Below are 20735 nucleotides of genomic sequence, written 5' to 3'. Positions count from 1 at the left end.
ATTTTGCGCTGCACTCCTGCAGCCTGGTCCTTAATGTCTCACAAGTTGTCCGACAGGATTTTCCCTCGCCTGTTCACTCAACTTAGTTATTCATTGAATTCCAACGATGTATCAGGAACTGGGAATCAGTAGTGAAGGAAACATACGAAAATCCTTATCTTTATGGAGCATAACCTCTGGTGTAGGAAGACACAAACAAGGTGAAGCAGTGTGTGTTCGAAGGCCGTGGGTGCTATGGAGGGAGAGACAGCAAAGAAGGATGACAGGTAGTGCACTTTTAAATGTCGTAAGGAAGGTGCCATTTGAGCAGAGACTTCAGGGCGGTGAGGGAGCAGATGGTGGTACATCTGGGGGAATGGGAGTATAGGCGGAAGGAACTGCAGTGGCAAAGGCCTTGAGGCAGGAGCTACAGGGCAGAACGGAAGCCGGTGTGGCTGCAGGTCTGAGCCCGGGGTAGAACTGTAGAAAATTGGGGAAGAGGCCAGACCTGTCAGGGCCTTGGAGATGATGGGACTTTGGTTTTTACGGTTGTGATATAGGTGGTGCAGGGGAGTGACATGATTTGATTTATGTTTAAAAAGGATTAATGTGACTACTGATGGGAATTGGTTGAAAGGGAGACGGGTTAGGAAGTTATCGCAGTTCTCCAGGTGAGAGGTATCGGGGCCTTGGACCAGGGTGGAGCTCAGGAGGTGATGAGAAGTAGTTGGAGTCTAGATGTATTTTGGAGGTAGGGTTTGCTGAAGGATTGGATATGGGTGTGAGGTAAAGAGGAGACAAGAATAACTTCAAAGTTTTTTGCCAAACAAGTGGGGAGGATGTGGGTGGAGCAGATTTGGACAGAAGATCAGGAGTTGAATATGTGTGTCAAGCAGAGATGTTGACTAAGCAGTTGGCCAGTAATTTGTACTTTCAGGGGAGATGTGTGGCTGGAGCTGTAAACTTGGGTGTCGTCAGCGTATAGATCATATCGAAAGCCATGAGATTTGTCTCTTGAAACCATCCTCTAACTCCGCATAAGATTCAGTTTACACCAAATTGAACCCAAATCAGTGTTTACTGTGCGCCAAATGCTGGGAATATGAGTATGCCCAAGGCAACCCTGTCAGGTCAGATGGGTTCATAAATATAAGTCACAATACAGTGTGACTGGCGATAGAGGCACATGGAAGGTGATTTCAGAGTGTGGAGGAGTTGGGAAAAGCTTTTGGAAGAAGTGTCTTGGGAGATGTTTAGGAAGAGATACTTTTTAGGTAGAAGCAAAGAGGTGTGTCAGTACAAGGTGAGTCCTGCTGATTGCAGTGTTCTGTGTGACGGAGGCAGCGTAGGGGGACGGTATGGGAGAAGGGTGAGAAAATAAACAGGGACCTCATTGAAGGATGCTAGGAAGTCATTTGCAGAGTTTGAGCAGGATTGTGACAATTGGAGGATTATTTTTGCGGTGTCAGTGTGCAGGGCCTGTTGGAAGACAGGTCTTAGGAGCTGGAAAACAATTTAGAAGGTTGTCCCAATAACCTAGGTCAGGGTTTCAGAGTTGGGTCATGGCAATAAGAAAGGAAAAGAACCTGAGGGAAAATGTAGTTCACAAGGTTCTGTTTTCCTGGTGTAAAATTGATGGCGAAAGAGCTGTATTAAGGGTTTTACTGTTTACATTTCTAATGTTTGAAATAACTACAAGGAATTTTATCAGGTTAGCTTGTCCTTTACTTAGACGCCTAAAGCATCTATGGACACTTAATCTTACCACTGTGTATTAATTTGAAAAATATTTATTTGGTAGACTAGTCTTAATCTTTGTTAATTTGTTTAAACTACTATTCTTCCTAGAAGGGGTAGGTTACCACTGTTTTAAACTCAAGTACTTGTGACATTCTATAGCAAATAAAAGTTTAAATAATTGTTATTGTTGCAAACATTTATGGATCGCTTTTTGTTTTTCAGTTAAACATTCTTATCTTCCACGAAAATATGATGCAAAGGTCACTGACTTCAACAGCCCTCCCAGTAGAAAACAGAAGAAAAAGGTATTTTTTTTTAAAGGTATTTTTGAAGATGTTCTTGAGTGGAACACTTTGGTCCCTGTATTGCTCTTTCCTGTCTTGTATTGCTATCATAACTCTCTCAGGGTTTTCCATACACTTTTGACACAGCTTTGCTATAGCAGGATCTTTAAGGATCTTAGCTGTAAGTAAAAATTTCAAGCAAAATCTTTTTGAGAAATAAATGGAGAAATTGTAGAAAGTGTAAACATTGAATCCATGTCAATGTAGTATCAAGTAAATGTAATTGAGAATTATGATTACAGATGAGTAAATGTTATTAAACCTCGATGAAGTAAAAAGTATATAAATTATATGTAATATATACATATTACTAGAAGATTGAGAGGGGAGGGATGGAATTAAAAGTCAGTTGTGGGTCGGCCGAGTGGCACGTTCGTTAGGAGTTGGCTTGGGACGCCAGCTCTGAGCAGCAGGGCACCAGTTTGGATCCCACATGAGGGCCAGTGACGCTGCGCCCTCTACAGCTAAGATGGTGAACAACAGCTCGACCTGGAGCTGGGCTGCCGTGTGTCCCTGGCGATGGCATAGGCTGCAGTGTGGGTGGCAGTGGGTTGCCATGGGCTCCCATGTATAGCCAGCAGGCCCCGGCAGAGGGCCCACATATGAGGGCCAGTGACACTGCCCTCTACAGCTAAGATGCTGAACAACAGCTCAACCTGGAGCTGGGCTGCCGTGTGTCCCCGGCGATGGCGTAGGCTGCAGCCCCTGTGGCAGTGGGTTGCCATGGGCTCCCATGTATAGCCAGCAGCCGCCGTGAGTGGTCATCCAGAAGCTGGCAACTGATCTGCCTCGCTGGGAAGAGCACAATGATGGTGCCAACTTGGACCAGTGAAGCAACGTCCTCCACAACTAGGCTGAAGAACAAAAAGGACAGCAACTTGTCTGTTCTCTTTATCCTAATTCCCAAGCGCTGTTTCCGTCCCCCAATTCGCCAATAAAAATCTTTTTAAAAAAAGAAAAATATGGAGACCTATTACATTTTCCTTGTCATCAAAGGAATGTAAATTGAAACTAGAAGATAATGATTTTTCACCTATCAAATAGCCATCTTAGAAGGAAATTATTTTGCCACATATTGCTGGTTGATGTCTAGGAATATATCCTGGCACAGAATTACTTTTAAATAGAAGTAAAAAGCTTTATGTTCAAGTTAATCAGCAGTAATGTAACTTATAAAAATAAAAACAGTTCAAAAATTCTATCTGATTACAAGGGAATGGTTGAATGACTAGTCATCTTGCAATTAAAAATGGCTCTAATGTTTATGATATACAGCTAAGTGAAAAAGCAAGCTGTAAAACAGATTATGGACAACTACAACTATTTTTTTAAAAAACTCTATGTATAAAATGTGTTTCTGGAGACAACCCCTAACCCCTCCTTCAGTGGCTGCTCAGTGCCTTAAAACAAAGCCCTGAAATTTAAGGAAATTCCCAGTGAGGCCCAGCACNGGCTGGTGGGCAGCTGGCATGAGCTTTCGTGAGCTGCCGTGAGCCGCCGTGAGCGGCTGTCCAATGGCCGGTGAGCGACTGCCACACCCGGGAGGAGCGCAATGATAATACCAACATGGGCCAGTGAAGTGACGTCCTCCACAACTAGACTGAAGAAGAACAGGACAGCAACTTGTCTGTTCCCCTTCCCCGATTCCCCAGCGCTGTACCCCTCCCCCAATTCCACAAAAAAATCTAAAATACAGAAAAAAAAAATCAGTTGTATTCTTTTTAATGAGAAACAACTCTTGGTTATGTTCAGAAACCAGGTCTTAAAATGGGCTTCCTTTATTCTGATGTAGCTTACCACCTGGTCTTTCAACTTTTAAAGTTATAAATAATGTCATTAGTTTAGAATAAGTTGAGTAAGGTCTGCAGTATAAAATTAGTATCTTTTATTTTGGCGTGAAAATATGTAGCTAATATTAAGAAAATATTGCAGAAGTGTGCTATGTTCTATATTTCATTATCTGAACATTTAACAAATGAAGACTATTTCCTATATGGTTTATCATTGTAGTACTCTTTTTGTTTTATGTTTAAGCATAAAACTGGCAAATTGGCAATAAAAATAGTTAATCTTTACCTAAATGATTCTTTTTTCCCCTTCTGTGGTATGTGTATGTATATATAATATATACCTATATGTAGTAGTTTTTCTTAAAAGATGAAATGCTGTTTTTACACAGTATTTATTTTTAGATTATCTTGACGTATGCTATAAGTCTTAGATTACGATTTTGCAATCTATTCACTATTTATATTAGCTCTACTCAGATTTAAAAACTTTTGTTGTGCTTGGCTCTTCCTAATATATTTGCTCAAAGTAAAATAAAAGAAAGAAACAGAATTGTCCCTTCATTAGAAATGTCTTCAGGAGTTTCTCCCATGTATAAGGGTAATGTGAAAAATCAAAATATATATTACTAGAAGGATAGTTATATTTTTATTATTGATTAAAAATTTTTCATCAAAAGCCTAATGCCTCTTCATTTTTGTTTACAGAAAAGAAAGGAACCAGTTTTTCACTATTTTTGTGATACCTGTGATCGTGGTTTTAAAAATCAAGAAAAGTATGATAAACACATGTCTGAACATACAAAAGTACGTTTTCTTGGTTGTTTTGAAATTTATTGCGCAAAATGGGTAGATTTGGTATAAATTCTGAGCTTCTTTTCCTTAAAAGTTTATAGTTCATAGAAATGTTCGATGACCTGACAAATTGGGACAGTCACCCTGGGATTGCAGTTTGAGGGTGGGGAGCCCACCGCTTCAGGAAGAGGTAGATGTTAGTAAAGAAGGGAGGCCTGGCAGCTGTTAGTACATGTGGGGCCCCTCTTCTGTGTGAGAGGGCTGGTTCTCCCTTCCAGGGGCTCTGTGCACCTCGTGAGTTCCTTTTCCTTCAGTGCTGCCCTTGGCCATTTGACTGCACTGTAGAATGTGCCATGGCCCATCACACTTTAAGGATGGTCTGGACCTTATTAAGTACTTAAACACAATTTTTTAACCAGAGTATTTGAGAAGTAAAGTTAAAAAGAAAGTTCTTAGTTTGGAAAAGGTTCCTTTTCAGTTTGTAGGAATGCCCCTCAACTCTAGGAATAAACATTTTACAACATTGCTGGTGCCATGCATTCAAGTGAAGTCAGTGATATGTATTATTGTACTATATACTGAAATTGTCATTTCTTTTTAATGCAGCTCTATTTTGGAGCGATCTTTGTTTTGCTATTAACATAACTACACTGGTAACACCACATACACGGGATAACCATATAATATGACCAGAATGTGTCTTGTTTATGTAGTAATAGGGTATATTTAATATGGAAAACATGGAATAGTCTTTTTTTTCAAATCTCTTACAGTGTCCTGAAGTAGATTGCTCTTTTAATGCACATGAGAAGATTGTCCAATTCCATTGGAGAAATGTAAGTTGTGGGTTGTTTTTTTTTGTTTGGTTTTTTTTTTGGACACATGCTCTTTTTATTTATTGATCTGTTATCTTAACAGCTCTGCATTTACATAGCCTAATAAGTAGCATTCATGCAATACTTTGTACTTCATAAGGCATTTTTATATCTATTCAATTTTATCCTCACAAACCACTATTAAAGTAGATAAATATTGGCCCTGTTTAACAGATAAAATGATGATTTGCCCAGGGTCTCAAAACTGATTCTGGCGCTTGAGTCTCTTGACTCCAAATTCTATGGCAGTTTTTCTACACCATGTTGCTTTAAATTGTTTCATGTATTCATTATTCCTTTAGCTACCTCCCTCAATTTTGGTTGTTAGGTCATTCATGTAGATATTTAGTGTCAATTGAGAAATGGGTGACATATTTACTTTGTAACCAAAATTGTTACTCCTTTTTTTCTTATTAATAGCACTAATCTAAATACTCAGGAAATTTTTCTTGATCCTTTACAGGAAAGGTCATAATAAGGATGGCCTAAACCTGCTTACTTAGTTTTAAAATGATCTCTGCTAGTGACTTTAGTGTTGGGTCCAGAGTCTCCAGTATCCTCCATAATGCTAGAGAATCGGTCACCAGCGTGAATGTGCTTCCTGATGTTCAGCAGGCTGCTTTCCCCTAGATGCACGCGCCTGGCATGAAGAAGATCAAGCTGGACACTCCAGAGGAGGTCGCAAGATGGAGGGAGGAAAGAAGGAGGTGAGCAGAGTTTAGAGCTCGTGATACAACTTGCTTTTGTTGTGGCGAGGCTGAGTATTTCGAAATACGTAATGGCTTTCCTCAAGCTGCAGCTCCTGGAAATCGCACCTTCTCCATCTTTGGAATTCTTCCCACTGCTTTAGCTCAGCTGAAATCTTGCCACTTCAGGGGTGTTTTCCCTTATCGGCCTAAAGGAATACCTTGCCCTTCTTTGAATATGGTACCTGGTATGTCCTCTGCCTCTTTAGCATAGCTGTCCCTTATTATGGTCATGTTATGAACTTCTTTGCATGTGTGTCTTTTAAAAAAATAACTTAACAGTCTTTACAAAAGTGAGAACCATTTTTTATTTTTTAAAGATTTTATTGGGGAATTGGGGAGAGGAACAGTGTTGGGGAATTGGGGAAGGGGACAAGCCAAGTTGTTGTTCTTCAGTCTTCGTTGTGGAGGGCGCCAGTTGCCATCTGGCTGCCTGTCGGCAGCTCGTGGCCTCTAAGCTCAAGGTGCTGTGTTACAATCTTAGTTGTGGGTAGGCGTGGTCACCATCCCATGCGGGAATCGAACCAGCAGCCTAGTTAAGAGCGCACGCTCTATCCACTGAGCCATCCGGGCGGCAGCTCAGCTCAAGGTGCTGAGTTCCGTCTTAGTTATGGGTGGGCGTAGCCCACCATCGAACAAGCAGTCTTGTTACACCAGCTGAGCCATCCTGCCACCTGTTGGCAGGTCAGCTTGGGCGCAGCATCACTGGCCCATGTGGGAATCGAACCAGCAGCCGTGTTGCTCAGAGCTCGCGCTCTTAAGCCAACTCTTAACCAATTGAACCACTTGGATGGCCCTCTTTGAGTAACTTCTTGACAATAGTTTAGCAGAAAATCAGAGCCAAACATTCAGTATTTGAAAAGGAAGAGATTTTACTATATGTGACAGAAGTCACCAAAAACAGATGGCAGTAGACTTGCCTTTAAGACTCTCACTGTAATAAGAAATGTAGGATAAATGTATATCATGTGGCCATGAGACCACAAGCAGCTGAAGCAGGAAGTTTAACCATTAGGGATAATAATGTCGAGTGAAGGGGTACTTGATACTTGGGATCTTTGCAAGGCAGGGCCACCGGTCTGTTTTGCAAGACTTATAAGAGGTGTAGTACCTGCCCTCTCCTCTCCATTCATTTTAAGGCATATTTTGCATACAGCGAGATTCACCCCTTTTAATGCAGAGTTCTGACAAATGTATATAGTTGTGTAATCACCACCACAGTCGAGATATAGAATAGGGCTCTGTTACCCACCCCCCAACATTCCCTCAGGCCCTCAGTGGTCAACTTCTTCCCCCACCTTCAGTCCCTGGCAACCACTGATCTGTTTTCTGTTCCTATATTCGAACCTTTGCAGAACAGCATATAAATGGAACCATACAGTCTGTAGCTTTCGAAAGTCCGACCTTTTCACTTAGTGCAGTGCGTTTGCGCTTCAGTCACGCTGTTGCACGGAGCAGCAAGTAGTTCGCGCCGTTCTGTTGCTTTTATTCTGGTCCATGGCATGGATGTCCCACAACTTGTTTATCCTTTTCCAACCTGCGCGACATTTCAGATGTTCCCAGTACCTGGTGATTACGAATGGAGCCTTCATGAACATTGGTACCCAGGTTTTGCTTAGAACGCGGGTTTTCGTTTGACTTGGGGGAATACCTGGGGTGGTATTGGTTCGTCATGTGACAAGCATGTGTTTAGTTTCTGAGAAGTGGCCAAACCTTTTAGGAGGTGAGTTTTTAAATCAAGATGCGCCCCGTTGGGCGTGGAAAGCATCCGGGTTGAAGAGGATGGCTAGAACACAGTGGCGCTTGCGTGTGAAGATTGTGCTCCAGGGAACGGCACAGCAGCCTCACCCCCAGGCTTGGCACAGAGGGGAGGGTTTTCCCAAGTAGGGCGAGTCCGGGGCTGCCCTTGCTGCTCAGCAGCGCCATTCGGCACACGCCCTCGCCTGCTGCTTCTTAGCAGGTGGTTTTCATCTTCGTGGCCACCAGATATCCGTGTATTAAGCCACATTCTAGGCAGGAAGAAGAGAAAAGTGCAAAAGGCACGCATAGCCGAGTTTGCCCCTTCTCGTTAGGAAAACAGTAGCTTTGTTTTTAGCTCCCACCCGGAGACTGCGGGTAGCTCTGACTGGCTAGAAGCAGGTTGCTTGGCCACCTTTAGCGACAGCACAGTTGGTGGACCATCCCTGAAGACCATTGGTAAGGAAGGGGGAACAGGTGGGAGCACTTGCCTCAGTGCTTGGTGGCACTTATTGAAGTTCAGAGCTCTAAGTGATATGTAGAAGCAGCTCTAGCCTTCCGAACAAAGGATAGAGGAACAAGTGTTTATTTTAATATGTTTACTGGTGATTCTTTTCATGTGGGGTAGGTGGCGGCAGAGGGGACAGAGTCTAGTTGCAATTTCTAGAATGTAGGCTGAAGGTGTGACTGACAGGGACAGAGTACCTGGGAAAAAGACGGGGCAAAATGTGTGGAGTGAGTAAGTGAGGTTACAGATTTGTGAAATTATGAAATGCTTAATGAGAGTCAGGGAATTGGGTGAAGATGACAATTTTGCATGAAGTTATTTTGTAGCTGTGATATTGTGAAATTATCTCTTGGTGCTTGTTGCATCCATCTGAGGTTTTTCTATATCTTGTTTCTCTAGTTCTCGCTCTTTACCATGTTCAGACATAATTTCTGTAAGTGTCCTTTATTAATAAAAAGTATAGGAGACATTTCTTTTGGTACATTTGGTAGATTTCTCAAAAATACACTTACATTCTCGCCAATAGCAGTTTTTTAAAAACCTATTATGGAAATACATTGACTTGTAAATTTCTGTTCTCAATTTTTTAACAATGCTATTTAAACTCCTAAAAAGAGTAAATTTCACAGTGACATGGCAGAATAGTCCTTATGTCTTGAAGTTTATCCTTCTGGTGAGAACTACATTCTTTCTGAGGAAGCCACTGTATTCTTTAACATGCAGGAAAGATAGACTTTGTGATTGTTTGTTAGAAAATCTTGTAAAAGATTTTTCCCGCAGTAAGAATTTTAGAGCTGGAAGAAAATGCTGAATGAACATTTGCTTGGTGTGTTGTTCCTTTAAAGAAAGTACCTTTTTACCTTTTTGCCTTTATCCCTTTATATTTTTCCGATTAGCCAAATTCAAAGGTGTCCACTGTATTTACTTAGAAACTTTAAGGCTTTCTACTAATAACCTGCCAAAAAAAAAATCCCATCAGAAAAAAAATAAAAGGTGATTCTTCCTTAATTCTTGACCTATGAGGTACAAATGCTGTATGATTTGACATGAGGGAAAGCCAGCGGTAGAGGTTTGTTTCCAAAACCTTGATTTTAGAAACCTCGAGACATGTTTTACAGCAGATGGGAGCCCACTAGGTGGCGTAGTTTTGTGACATTCATTTCAGCAGTTACTGTAGCTCTGCGGAAAGCCTTTAAAATTGTGTGCCCAGCTCTTTCAGAATTCCACCAGAGGGGGCCTGCCCTTAAAGAATACTCCATCCTTTTGAAGTGCAGAGAGGCTTTGAAGTGAAAGCACAGGCGTGTGGCTGGTGTTGAAGCGGGTGTGGTTGAGTGAGAGTAGACAGACTGTTTCCATGGAGAACAGGCTTGGGGGAGAGTCAGTAAGTGGGCAGTGATTTGGGGATTGAGGCGAGAGTGAGAGTAGAGCGTAACCAGGATGATACGTGCCAACATCAGGGTTGGCATGATTTTGCCCATTTAATGACTAGTGCTTAAGGGTTGTCACTGGATGCTTAAGGCTTAGCAAGGGGAAGGAAAAGAGAAGGGGGCACGAAATGGAAGAGGGGAGAGAGAAGGAAAGGGGACTGTGGTTTCAGGACCAGTACCACTTGGGGTGTTGGGGACGATGGAACCCCAGGGAGAAAAGGGGTTTTAGCAGATAAAAATAGAGAAACCCACCATGAAAATAGCACTTGTCCCGCTCTTTATAACTTTGCAACATCCATTCCCTAACAGAAAATCATTGGGCTAAGGTTTATCTGTATGTAACTGTGCAATGTAAGACAGCTGGTGATTTTTTTCAGCGTCTTTGGATTTGTGATTTCAAGTATACTTTAGGAACTTGACCTGTGGAGCTTATCAAAGCTCCAGACTTTTCCTTATTCCCACATCTCATCATCACATTGCTGGAGGGGCTTTCTGCTTGTTGTGTGTAACTCGGGTTTGTATTTCTGGCATCCCTGTTTTGGGATAATTTGCTTCTAATACCCTTGTTTTCCTTAGTTTTTACTTTTTAGGTTCTGTGTAAGTGAGAATGGTATAAATTTGGGGAGAGGATTTTTATTAATTTCAGCACTGCACAATGGACTCTTATAGCTTTGCAAGGAATATTGAAAGATCCCTTCGCTTTAGAAAAGATACTTTAATCTGTCAGAAAGAGAAAGGGAGCTGTTTTAAGACTTCCATCCACCAAAGGAGTTTCCTCAACTTTCTTGACGTCTCTTAAGGAATTCTTTCACATCTCACCTAAAATCCACTTGCTGTAACACACGTTTCTGTCCTTTACCATTGAGAAGCACTTACGTAGCATCTACTTGCATGCACATGGCACCCTATAGTACCGAATCTTATTTAGCATATGGCCTAACATCATAAGGGTCTGCAGTATGCAGGAGAAAAACGCTGCAGAAACACAAGTAGTAAGATGAGCAAATCTCAGATGTGAAGGTGTTGAGTAGCTAGCTGTGCGTTACATGCCCAGACGCCGTGGGGCCTGTGAAAGTCGGCACCTTTTTTCTCATCCCTTCTGCTTCTGCACAGTCTGTCTTCAGACTGAGAGGAGCTGGCTGCCATCCTCCCTGTGAGGTCGCTTATTGTCGCTTCTCTTCTAAGGGCTGCAAATAGTTCCAGTTCCTTCATCTTTCGTCAGAGGTTTTATTTTTCATCCTGTTAATCATCTTTGAGTCTCTTTTGAATCCCTTCCAAGTTTTATGTTTCCTCAGCCCTCCTTTTCAGTTTAGAAATACGAAACTGGACACAGTGCCCTGGGAGTTTTCTGAGCACTTTGAGTATCGTGAGAGGAAGATTTCACACTTGACTGTGGGCCAGAGTCCATTTCATATAACCTTAGATTACGTTTGCTTTCCAAAAGTGTAGTCATGTGGTGCTGACGGGCTGTCAGATTTTTCTCTCCTTACGACCTTGATCTTTTCCTTTTAATGTTTATTTATAGCTTGTGTATTCATCATCTTTTATTTATGGAGTTTATGTTTCTTGGCTCGTTAGATTGCTTTTCACTGTCCTCGTTGAAATCCATTGCCTTTTTTCTGATTACTTCACCACTTACTCAATGTCATTTCCATTCTTGTCTTCCAGTGTGGCCGACCAGTAGGCTTCATATTGTCTGCGCCGTTCAAGTCAGTGATGCAGATGTTTAAAAAAAAAGGAGGAGGTAGAAACAATGGCAGAACACGATTTGGTGTTGTTTCTCAGAATTTACTCTGATGAGCAGCCCGGATGAAGGGTAGCTGTCTGTGTTCCCCTCTTTCTGTGCTTTTTCTACTTCTAAGATCTGTTCTTCTCACCACCAGAGTTTGGTGCCTGCCTCTCATACGACTGTGCCAAGGAACAAAGAAAGCTTTGTCGGAGCAATTCATCTTGCACACTGCGGTCAGCTTTAATCTTAATCACTGCCTTGTACATATCTCTCCCTGTTCGTAACTTTCAGTGGCTTGCCATCTCGCTGAATTAAATATGAACTTTCTCGTCTTCCATTCGGGGCACAGTTTGGCCTCAGCCTCCCTTTCTGGTCGCGTTGCCTGTAACCGTGTTTCATACAGAATGAACCCCTTGCCATCCCCTGGATCGTGCCCTCCTTCTGAGGCTGTGGTTTGTCTGCGCTGTTTGCTCTGCTTAGATCACGGAAGCGTTTCCTTCCGATTTCTGTGTTCGCACCACTTACTGCCAATTTCTTGCACGTTTCTTTCTTTCTGGATTTCTCCAGCTTGGTATGATCTTCCTCCCCGCCTTCCAATCTTTACATTCTTTGGGTTACTTCCTGTATTTTGCCCTTTGTCAAAGCTGTCTGTGTACTTTTCTTATCTTTCCTGATAGACTATCTTTTTTGAGAACTCTCTCTTCTGCATCTTGGTAACTTTGGATGTACCTCGTATCTATTTGCATAAGTGAGTACATAAACTTACTATTTTTTTTCTGACTACTTATGGGCACACACCAAACAGATGAATGAGATCAGTTTGAGCACAGTATATGATCCATTTAATTAAATTCTAGTGTAAAGCTCCTTATCTACCCATAGACTGGTAGCAAAGTTTGTGGACTAGTGGCTAGTCTAGAAGGAATCAAAGGTTTTATATAAAGGTTTATATAAATTATGATGATTTATGGTGTTGGTTGTTAAACAAAAATTGCTAATGCAGCGATTGCTTGACTGTAACTAAAGTTGTATTCTAAAAGCCCTTTTATAATTTTTTGACTTTGTTTTGTAGAAACTACCCAACTCTGGCCAATATTGAAAGGAAGAAAAAGTTAAAGGAAGAAAAGGAAAGGAGCGGGGCGGTGCTGGCGACGACGCAGTACGGGTGAGTGCGTCCTCGCTGCGCGCTGGAGACACGCGCACTTACAGATCATGCAAAGGGCACACACCACAGTCTTAACATCTCCACACTCTCAATTCCGAAATCTTTGCTTTTGTAACTCTTTTACTTAAAAAATTATTCTAATTGTATTTTAAAATAAAAGTAATGCCCTCTATTTGTATGGTTTTCAAGGAGAATAATAATTAACAAGTCTTTTCTGTTCTGTCTCCCAGCTAAACAGCTCTCCCCAAAGGCAGCCCATGTTAACCTTCCATAGATAGTCCGGAAGTGTGCAGCACATAGATAATCGTCTTTCTTTCTGGGTTTTTTAGCCAAACACTTTCCTTGGAGATTGTCCCATATGAACACATAACAAGTCTCCTCATTCTTTAAGGATGTGTGGGAAGCTTAAGGATGTCCCATGGGGTGTCTTTTTTTAAACCAATTTCCTATTGACAGACAGTTAAATCAGTACCAATCTTTTACTAATTAAAAGTTGCCATTATTGCCCTGCCCATGCATTTTACACATGTGCAGATATATCTGAGGATGGATTCCTAGAAACGGATTTGCTGACTCAACAGGTAGAAGTGTATTTGTTATATTGATAGCTAACTGCCAAATATCGGTCGTCAAAGCTGTGCTAGTTACTCTCCCACCAGCAATGTAGGAGACACGCTGTTTTCACCACCCCTCACCATCATAGGATTTTTTTCAGAATGTTTTCATTTTATTTTTTATTGAAGTGTGTTGTTAATATAAATAAAATATACAGATCCTAAATGTACAAGTCAGTGAATTCATGCACACATACACCAATCTGCTCGAACGCCCATGTAAACCCCACACAGATTAATAACACAGTCATGTGCTGTGTAATGATAGGATACGTTTTGAGAAATGTGCAATTAGGTGATTTTGTCCTTGTGTGAACATCATAGCGCGCACTTACACACACCTCGATGGTACATACAGCCTACTGCACCCCCAGGCTGTGTGGTACAGCTGTTGCTCCTGGGCTACACACATCTGTACAGCGTGTCACTGTACTGAATGCTGTAGGCAGCTGTAACACGGTGGTATCTGTGTATCTAAATAACTGACATAGAAAAGGCACAGCAAAAATATGGTATAAAAGGTAAGGTGCACCTGTGCAGGGCCCCCACCAGGAGCGGAGCCTGCAGGACCTGGCGCTGCTCTGGGGGAGGCACGGAGGGAGTGGCAGTGGGGGCGATGGCCTTGGACAGGACTGTGCACGACTGCAGGCTTTCCACACATCGCACACTGAATTTGTATAGGAACACGAGATTAAATCAAGCACAGGAGGAAATGATGCAATCAAGAGAACTGGGAAACACGTGAAGTCTGAGGCTGGCTGCCAGCATAACACAGCGTGCTGTCTTACATCCAGTTTTTTGTTGTTTTTTTTTTAAAGATTTTTATTGGGGAATAGGGGGGATGGGAACAGCGCTGGGGAATTGGGGGAAGGGGAACAGACAAGTTGCTGTTGTTTTGTTCTTCAGTCTAGTTGTGGAGGACGCTGCTTCACTGGCCCAAGTTGGCACCATCATTGCGCTCTTCTGGGCGAGGCAGATCAGTCGGCGGCTTCTGGACGGCCGCTCACTGCGGCTGCTGGCCGCTCACGCTGGCTGCTGGCTGCTCACGCTGGCTGCTGGCTACACACAGTAGCCCATGGCAACCCACTGCCACAGGGGCTGCAGCCTACGCCTTCGCCGGCCACCCACGGCAGCCCAGCTCCAGGTTGAGCTGTTGTTCAGCATCTTAGCTGTGGAGGGCAGTGTCACTGGCCCTCATATGTGGGATCCGAACCGGGGCCCTCTGGCGTCCCAAGCCAGTTCTTAACCATTGCGCCACTCGGCCGGCCCTTACATCCAGTTTTTTATAAGTGCAAAGTACATTCTAAAGTAACAATTAGAATTGTGGTGTAGTACATACATAAGCTATACCATTGTCATTTTTTATCATTATCAAGTATTATGTCCTGTATGTCATTGTATGTGTGATGCTTTAGATGACAGGCGGCACAGGTTTGTTTACACAGCGTCATCACAGACATGGGTAACACGTGCTGTGATGTTAGATGTCTCCGACGTCACTGGGTGACAGGAGTTTTTCTGCTCCATTATAGTCCTCCGGGACCCCTGTTGTATGTGTGGTCCATCGCTGACTGGCGGTCTGTCACATGCAGCGTGTGACTGTTTACTGGAGGTCTTCACCTCACAAAGATCTAAGCCCCAGTTCAGTGCCTCTCCACAAAGGTGACCTCCTCTTTGATTTCTACCGTCACAGATTTATTTGACCTATTCTTGGAACGTTATATAAGTGGAATCGTGTGCTCTGTATTTGGTGTGTGATTTCTATGGCTTAAAATTATTTTTGAGATTCATTTATATTGTGTGTAGCTGTAAATTGTTCATTCTTATAGCTGTATAAACCTCAATTGTGAGAATATATATCTTCTCACTGTTGGACATTGGATGGTTTCCAGTTTGGAAAGCTGCTGTGAACATTCATTTACATGTTTTTTGTGGACCTAAGTACTTGTTTTCTTGGAGATAGATTGTGTGTGTGTGTGTGTGTGTGTGTGTGTGTGTGTGTGTGTGTGTGTATGCGCTAGGTCATAGGCCATCCATGTTTCGCTTTAGTAGACATGGCCAAACAGTTTTCCAAACGGTTGTACCAATTTACACTCCTACTGACTGCATCTAATTGCTCTGGGTCCTGGTCAGTGCTTGGTATTGTTACACCGTTTCCTCATGTCATACCATCTCCATCAGGACTAATGATATTGGACGCCTTATATGCTTATTGGTCATTTTCATATTCTGTCATGATGTGCTAGTTCACATTTTTGACCAGTTTTAAATTGAGTTGTTTTTCTTAATTGGTAGCAGTTATTTACTTAGGTGCAATCCTTTTTTTATTTTTTATTTATTTATTTTTATTTTTTCTGGTGCAATCCTTTTTTAAGTAGAGTATGTGTATTGCAGATATTGTCTCACAATTTGTGACTTGCCATTTCACTCTATTATTGGGTGTCCTTTTTGTTTAAGACTGGGCAGTCGCTCAGACCCCGGGCTAGCTGGGGTCAGTTAGACACACCTGCTGGTCTTGACAAGGCTCAGCCGCAGTGGGGGGTTGGTTAGCTGATGGCTGGTGGCTGGGGGGCCCGTGTAATTACCGTCTCTGGTACTCCCCACTCGATAGTGTAAGATAAAGCCATGTTTCCATCTGATACTGTTTTCCTTTTGCTTAAAAGACTTCCTTTAACATTTTTTGTAGTGAAGGTATAGTGCCGGAGATGACTTCTTTAAGCTTTGTGCGTCTGAAAAGGTTTATTTTGCCTGCCTTTTTGAAAGCAAATTTTTTCTGGATATGCAATTCTAGGTTAACATTTTTTTTTTAAATTTATAGTAATTGAAAGATGTTGTTCCACTGTCTTCTCATTTGTATTGTTTCCAGTGAGAAATGTCGTCATTATGTTGTTCCTTTATATAAAATGCCCTTTTTCCCTGGCTGCTTTTTTCTCTTCATCGCTGATTTTGAACAATTTTATTATGATGTGCCTTGGTATTATTTTCTTCATGTTTTTTGTGCTTTGTTGATCCCAATCAAAATCCTAGCCAGTTGGATTTTTTTTGTGGAGGATTTTTTTTGGTTTTTTTGTTAGGGTGGTGGAAAAGTGCGATATTGATAACCTTTAAAATTGAACAGCTTTAAATATGAAAATGCAACGGTTCTAGAATAGCTAAGAAGGAGTGATGAAGATCTTAGTGTTGGTCAGTGCCACCAACAGATCTGATAAACAGTCACCCGACTTATGACAAGGGTTCAGGGTGATGCAGCGGGGGAAGGGGAGTGTTTTCAACCTCTTTTCAACTTTTGGGTCTGTGTATTTAAAAGTGTCTTTATAGAATATATAACTTGGTCTAATTTTTTTATAATCCAGGCTGAAAATCTTTGTTTTTTAGCTAGGGGTTAGTTTATTTACATTTAAGGTTATTACTAATATAGTTGGTTTCAGTCTACTATTGTCCTATTTGTTTTGTTTTGTTATTTTAAACTTTATTGTGGAACAGTGTGTTTTTCCCAGGATCCATCAGCTTCAAGTCAAGTTGTTGTCCTTCATTCTTAGTTGTGAAGGGTGCAGCTCAGCTCCAAACCCAATCCCCTCTTTCAATGTAGTTGTGGCGGGGTGGCGCAGCCCACCATCCCATGTGGGGGTTGAACTGCCTTGTTTTTAAGAGCACGTGCTCTCACCAGCTGAGCATCCGGCCGCCCGTTGGCAGCTCAGCTCGGGCGCAGCTCACTGGCCCATGTGGGAATCGAACCAGCCACCCTGTTGCTCAGAGCTTGTGTTCTAACCAACTGAGCCACCCAGCCGGCCCCTGTTTGTTGTTTTTGTTTGTCCTATTTGTTTCCTTTCTTGCCTTCTTTTGGCTTAATTGAATAATTTTTAATATTCTATTTTCCTCTCTATTAGCTTTTTATGATTATTCCTAATCTCTCTACTTCAGGTGCATCTATATTTTTATTTACATTATACTCTGTGTAATTATTTTTAAGTGTTGATTAAATAAACTTTCCTTTTAAAAGATTATCAGTGGTGTAACAGAACTACTCCCTTAAAGGTGGGGTGGGATGCAGACACTAATTATGCCACTTTTTCAACCAAGTCTTACCGATCTCATCAGTTACGGATCATCCGTAACTCATTGCTCATTAGTGATAACCTTAGAGATGATCATTCAGAAGCCAGCTGTGCTCAGATGCAGGCATCGTCTCCGAGTGGACACAGGGAAAGCGCCTGAGTGGGCGCCCAAGAAAAGTGGCATCTCTTCATTTTCCCCATGGGGATGGGCCACAGGCAGAAACTGTGTTTTACCTTTACTGAGGCATCAGCCCAGCATCTCTGGGTGGACATTGGAAAATGGCCCATGGTTTTCTGCAAAAATTGGAGTATATATGTGCTATTTTGGAATGAGACTCTGTAAGGATTATGGTGACTCTAACGGGAACCTCTGTATTGCAGAGATGTTAACTGAATATGTTGGGTTAGCAAATTATTTAGAAAATGGTATTATAATAGCTATCATTTACTAAGGGCCCAATGTGTTACCTTGTTCTAGATGCAAAGCACTTCCCAGTAATTCTCTCTGTCTCTGATTCCCATTCTACAGATGAGGCAGTAAACTCAAGGATAGTAGTATCGCCCAAGAGACACAACTACTGAGTGGCAAGATTGGGAGTTGAGCCCATATTTCTAACTTGTGGACTCCTAACTGCAGCCTCCATTATTAATTAAAGAAGGAATTTTACCCAATAAATGACAAATTAGGATAAACGTGTATTTTTGTGAAAACTCAACCCCACCAAAGGATACCTTGTATATAATACAAGAATGTATGTAATAAACCTTTTCTTAATGGCCTTTTTTTCTACACATAGTTTACATTAGAATGTGCTCACATAAGTATTTGTTTTCCTTCAAAGAGGAGTAATTTTAGCGGTTGAGAGGGCACTTGATTTGAGCTGGCTGTGCAGTTGTGCTTAGTCTATATCTTTAAGTTTACCCTCCTTAAAGTGAATAGCACCTGTCTAATCAATTTCAAAGGGCTTTCTTGAAGATCAAACAAGGCAGCATATTTGTAAATGCTTCAGAAACTTTAAGTCTCCTTAAAAATGAGTAGACAAGAGTTAACATACTTTATAAAGTCTAAGAAACACTTCTGTGTACAATAGGAATGAAAGAATGCTGCCAGTTCAGTCCCCCTGCTGTTGATTATACAGCATAGCTCACGTTCAGAGGGGTTAAAATAGGGGAGGAAATGTGCACCTTGGAGTCAATAAAATATGGTATATTGTGGTATGTTATTCTTTTAAAGTTCTTCCATAGAGTTCTGTGTCTTTGGAAGCCATTGAATTTATTTTATTCTGGTCTCTTTAATGTATTAGGCTACAAGTGATTAATTGACAGCTAGGTTTCTTTTGCATTCAGTAGTCTTTTTCAAATTTTTCTTGGAAGATCAGTGCCTTTTAGACTCAGAATTGCATTTTTTTTTTTTTTTTTTTACTCCAGCAAGATGAAGGGGATGTCCAGACATTCACAGACGGCAAAGATCAGAAGTCCTGGCAGACATCACAAGTGGAAAAATGACCGTGCAGGACAGAGAGCGGCCACTGGATCAGGCAGTGGCCCATGTGATTCGAAGCCTGAAGGCCCCCCCGTGGCAAATGCAGACCCCTTGGGTGTTTTGGTGAACACAGATTCTGGTGAGTAACTAGGAAAGCAGTGTACACAGTGATGCCCAAGCTGCTGCTTACAGCCTTGTTTGTGGAGACTTTAATGCAAACATGTAAAAATGTAGAATGATGTTTCTGTTTTTATTTTTAATAGGAGTCTCTGGTCAAAAACATTATTTCAGAATCTTGGGGGTGGGTACATGAGCCGGGCAGGATGTGGAAGAAAGATAATATATGTTGAATAATTTCCATAGTATGATGTAATCTTGAAAATATTCTTCAGATTGATCTGAATGTATTGATACTGTAGATTCAAATTTGCCCAATTATGTGACTGTTTTCCCTACCTATAAAATAGTAATCCCAGTGGAGGCCAGTGTTGCTTATGCTGCTAAGCATGAACACAGTCCCTTTGAGCAAATAATATTAACTCATTGTATCTGAGGAATACTGTTCTTCCTCAGAGCATAGACTGCATTTATAGTTTATCCTTAAATTCCCTCTAAAACTTATGGGGCAAGTTTACTTTTGCTTGGCCGGCTGAGTGGCGTGTTGGTTAAGAGCTGGCTTGGGACGCCAGAGGGCCCTGGTTCGGATCCCACATATGAGGGCCAGTGACACTGCCCTCTACTGCTAAGATGCTGAACAACAGCTCAACCTGGAGCTGAGCTGCCATGAGTCGCCGGTGATGGCATAGGCTGCAGCCCCTGTGGCAGTGGGTTGCCGTGGGCTACCGTGTGTAGCCACCAGCCGCAGTGAGCGGCCGTCCAGAAGCCAGCAACTGATCTGCCTCGCCCTGGAAGAACGCAATGATGGTGCCAACTTGAGCCAGTGAAGCAACGTCCTCCACAACTAGACTGAAGAACAAAAGGAAAGCGACTTATCTGTTCCCCTTCCCCCAATTCCCCAGAGCTGTTCCCATCCCCCAATTCCCCAATAAAAATCTTTAAAAAAACAAAAATGAAAGGGCCAAATGCTGCTATCCCATACGGATATCATTCAGCCTCTGAGGCTATATTTCATTTCCCCTTCTGAAAAATGCAAACGTGGATGTAAGTATTTCTACCACCTTTCCTTCCAGTAGCATCAGGAAGCTTCATCTAACTGCACACGCATCCTCTTCTGCTGAGGAGTGTTACTAGGGAAGAAGTAAGTTTTAGAAAGAAGCCAGATGCCAAGTTTTTACGACGAGTGCTTAGAGTTAAGCAAGATATTCAAAGGGCATTCTTTTTTTTCTGTTTTCATTTTAATAAGGACTTACTCAGTTCCTCCATTTGGCTTCCCCAGCGGTATAGTTCAGAGGACTCGCTCCCTGCCTTCCAGAAACTGATAGTCCGGTGATCATTTTTAGGTTATCGTATTATTTTTTTGGTTAGTGGGAGCATGGTATGTATAAGAGGTGAGATTTACCCTAAGAAAAATGTCACTGGTGTTTTAACAAAGAAATTATTTAAGCTGATATTTTATAATCATTTTAAATTTTCATTTTATCATCTTCATTGCTAATATGTTTATGCTGTTTTTAGTTTAGAGAGATGTTTTGGCTGTTTTTATTAAAAAACTAGAGAACTCTGTTGAGTATTATGTTGTCAGCCAGTATAGGTGCCTTCGGCGTAGTCTTTCCAGGATAGCTGCTAAAAAT

At 41.8% G+C, this 20735-nt stretch overlaps 1 protein-coding gene across 1 annotated transcript in view; it reads left to right on the top strand.

Annotated features, from left to right (window-relative positions):
• NUFIP1 (nuclear FMR1 interacting protein 1) overlaps positions 1–20735 on the top strand; it is a 34414-nt gene that overhangs the window by 511 nt on the left and 13168 nt on the right. Inside the window, exons 2-7 of the mRNA XM_019650296.1 lie at positions 1942–2024; positions 4559–4657; positions 5419–5481; positions 6151–6227; positions 12740–12832; positions 18930–19123. Of these exons, the coding sequence (XP_019505841.1) occupies positions 1942–2024; positions 4559–4657; positions 5419–5481; positions 6151–6227; positions 12740–12832; positions 18930–19123 (609 nt within the window). The remainder of the gene's footprint in view (positions 1–1941; positions 2025–4558; positions 4658–5418; positions 5482–6150; positions 6228–12739; positions 12833–18929; positions 19124–20735) is intronic.

Source organism: Hipposideros armiger, unplaced genomic scaffold, assembly GCF_001890085.2.
Source record: "Hipposideros armiger isolate ML-2016 unplaced genomic scaffold, ASM189008v1 scaffold_139, whole genome shotgun sequence".
Classification (NCBI taxonomy): Eukaryota; Metazoa; Chordata; class Mammalia; order Chiroptera; family Hipposideridae; genus Hipposideros; species Hipposideros armiger.
The sequence above is the reverse complement of the archived record's forward strand: the minus strand, read 5'-3'. Positions and strand labels throughout refer to the sequence as shown.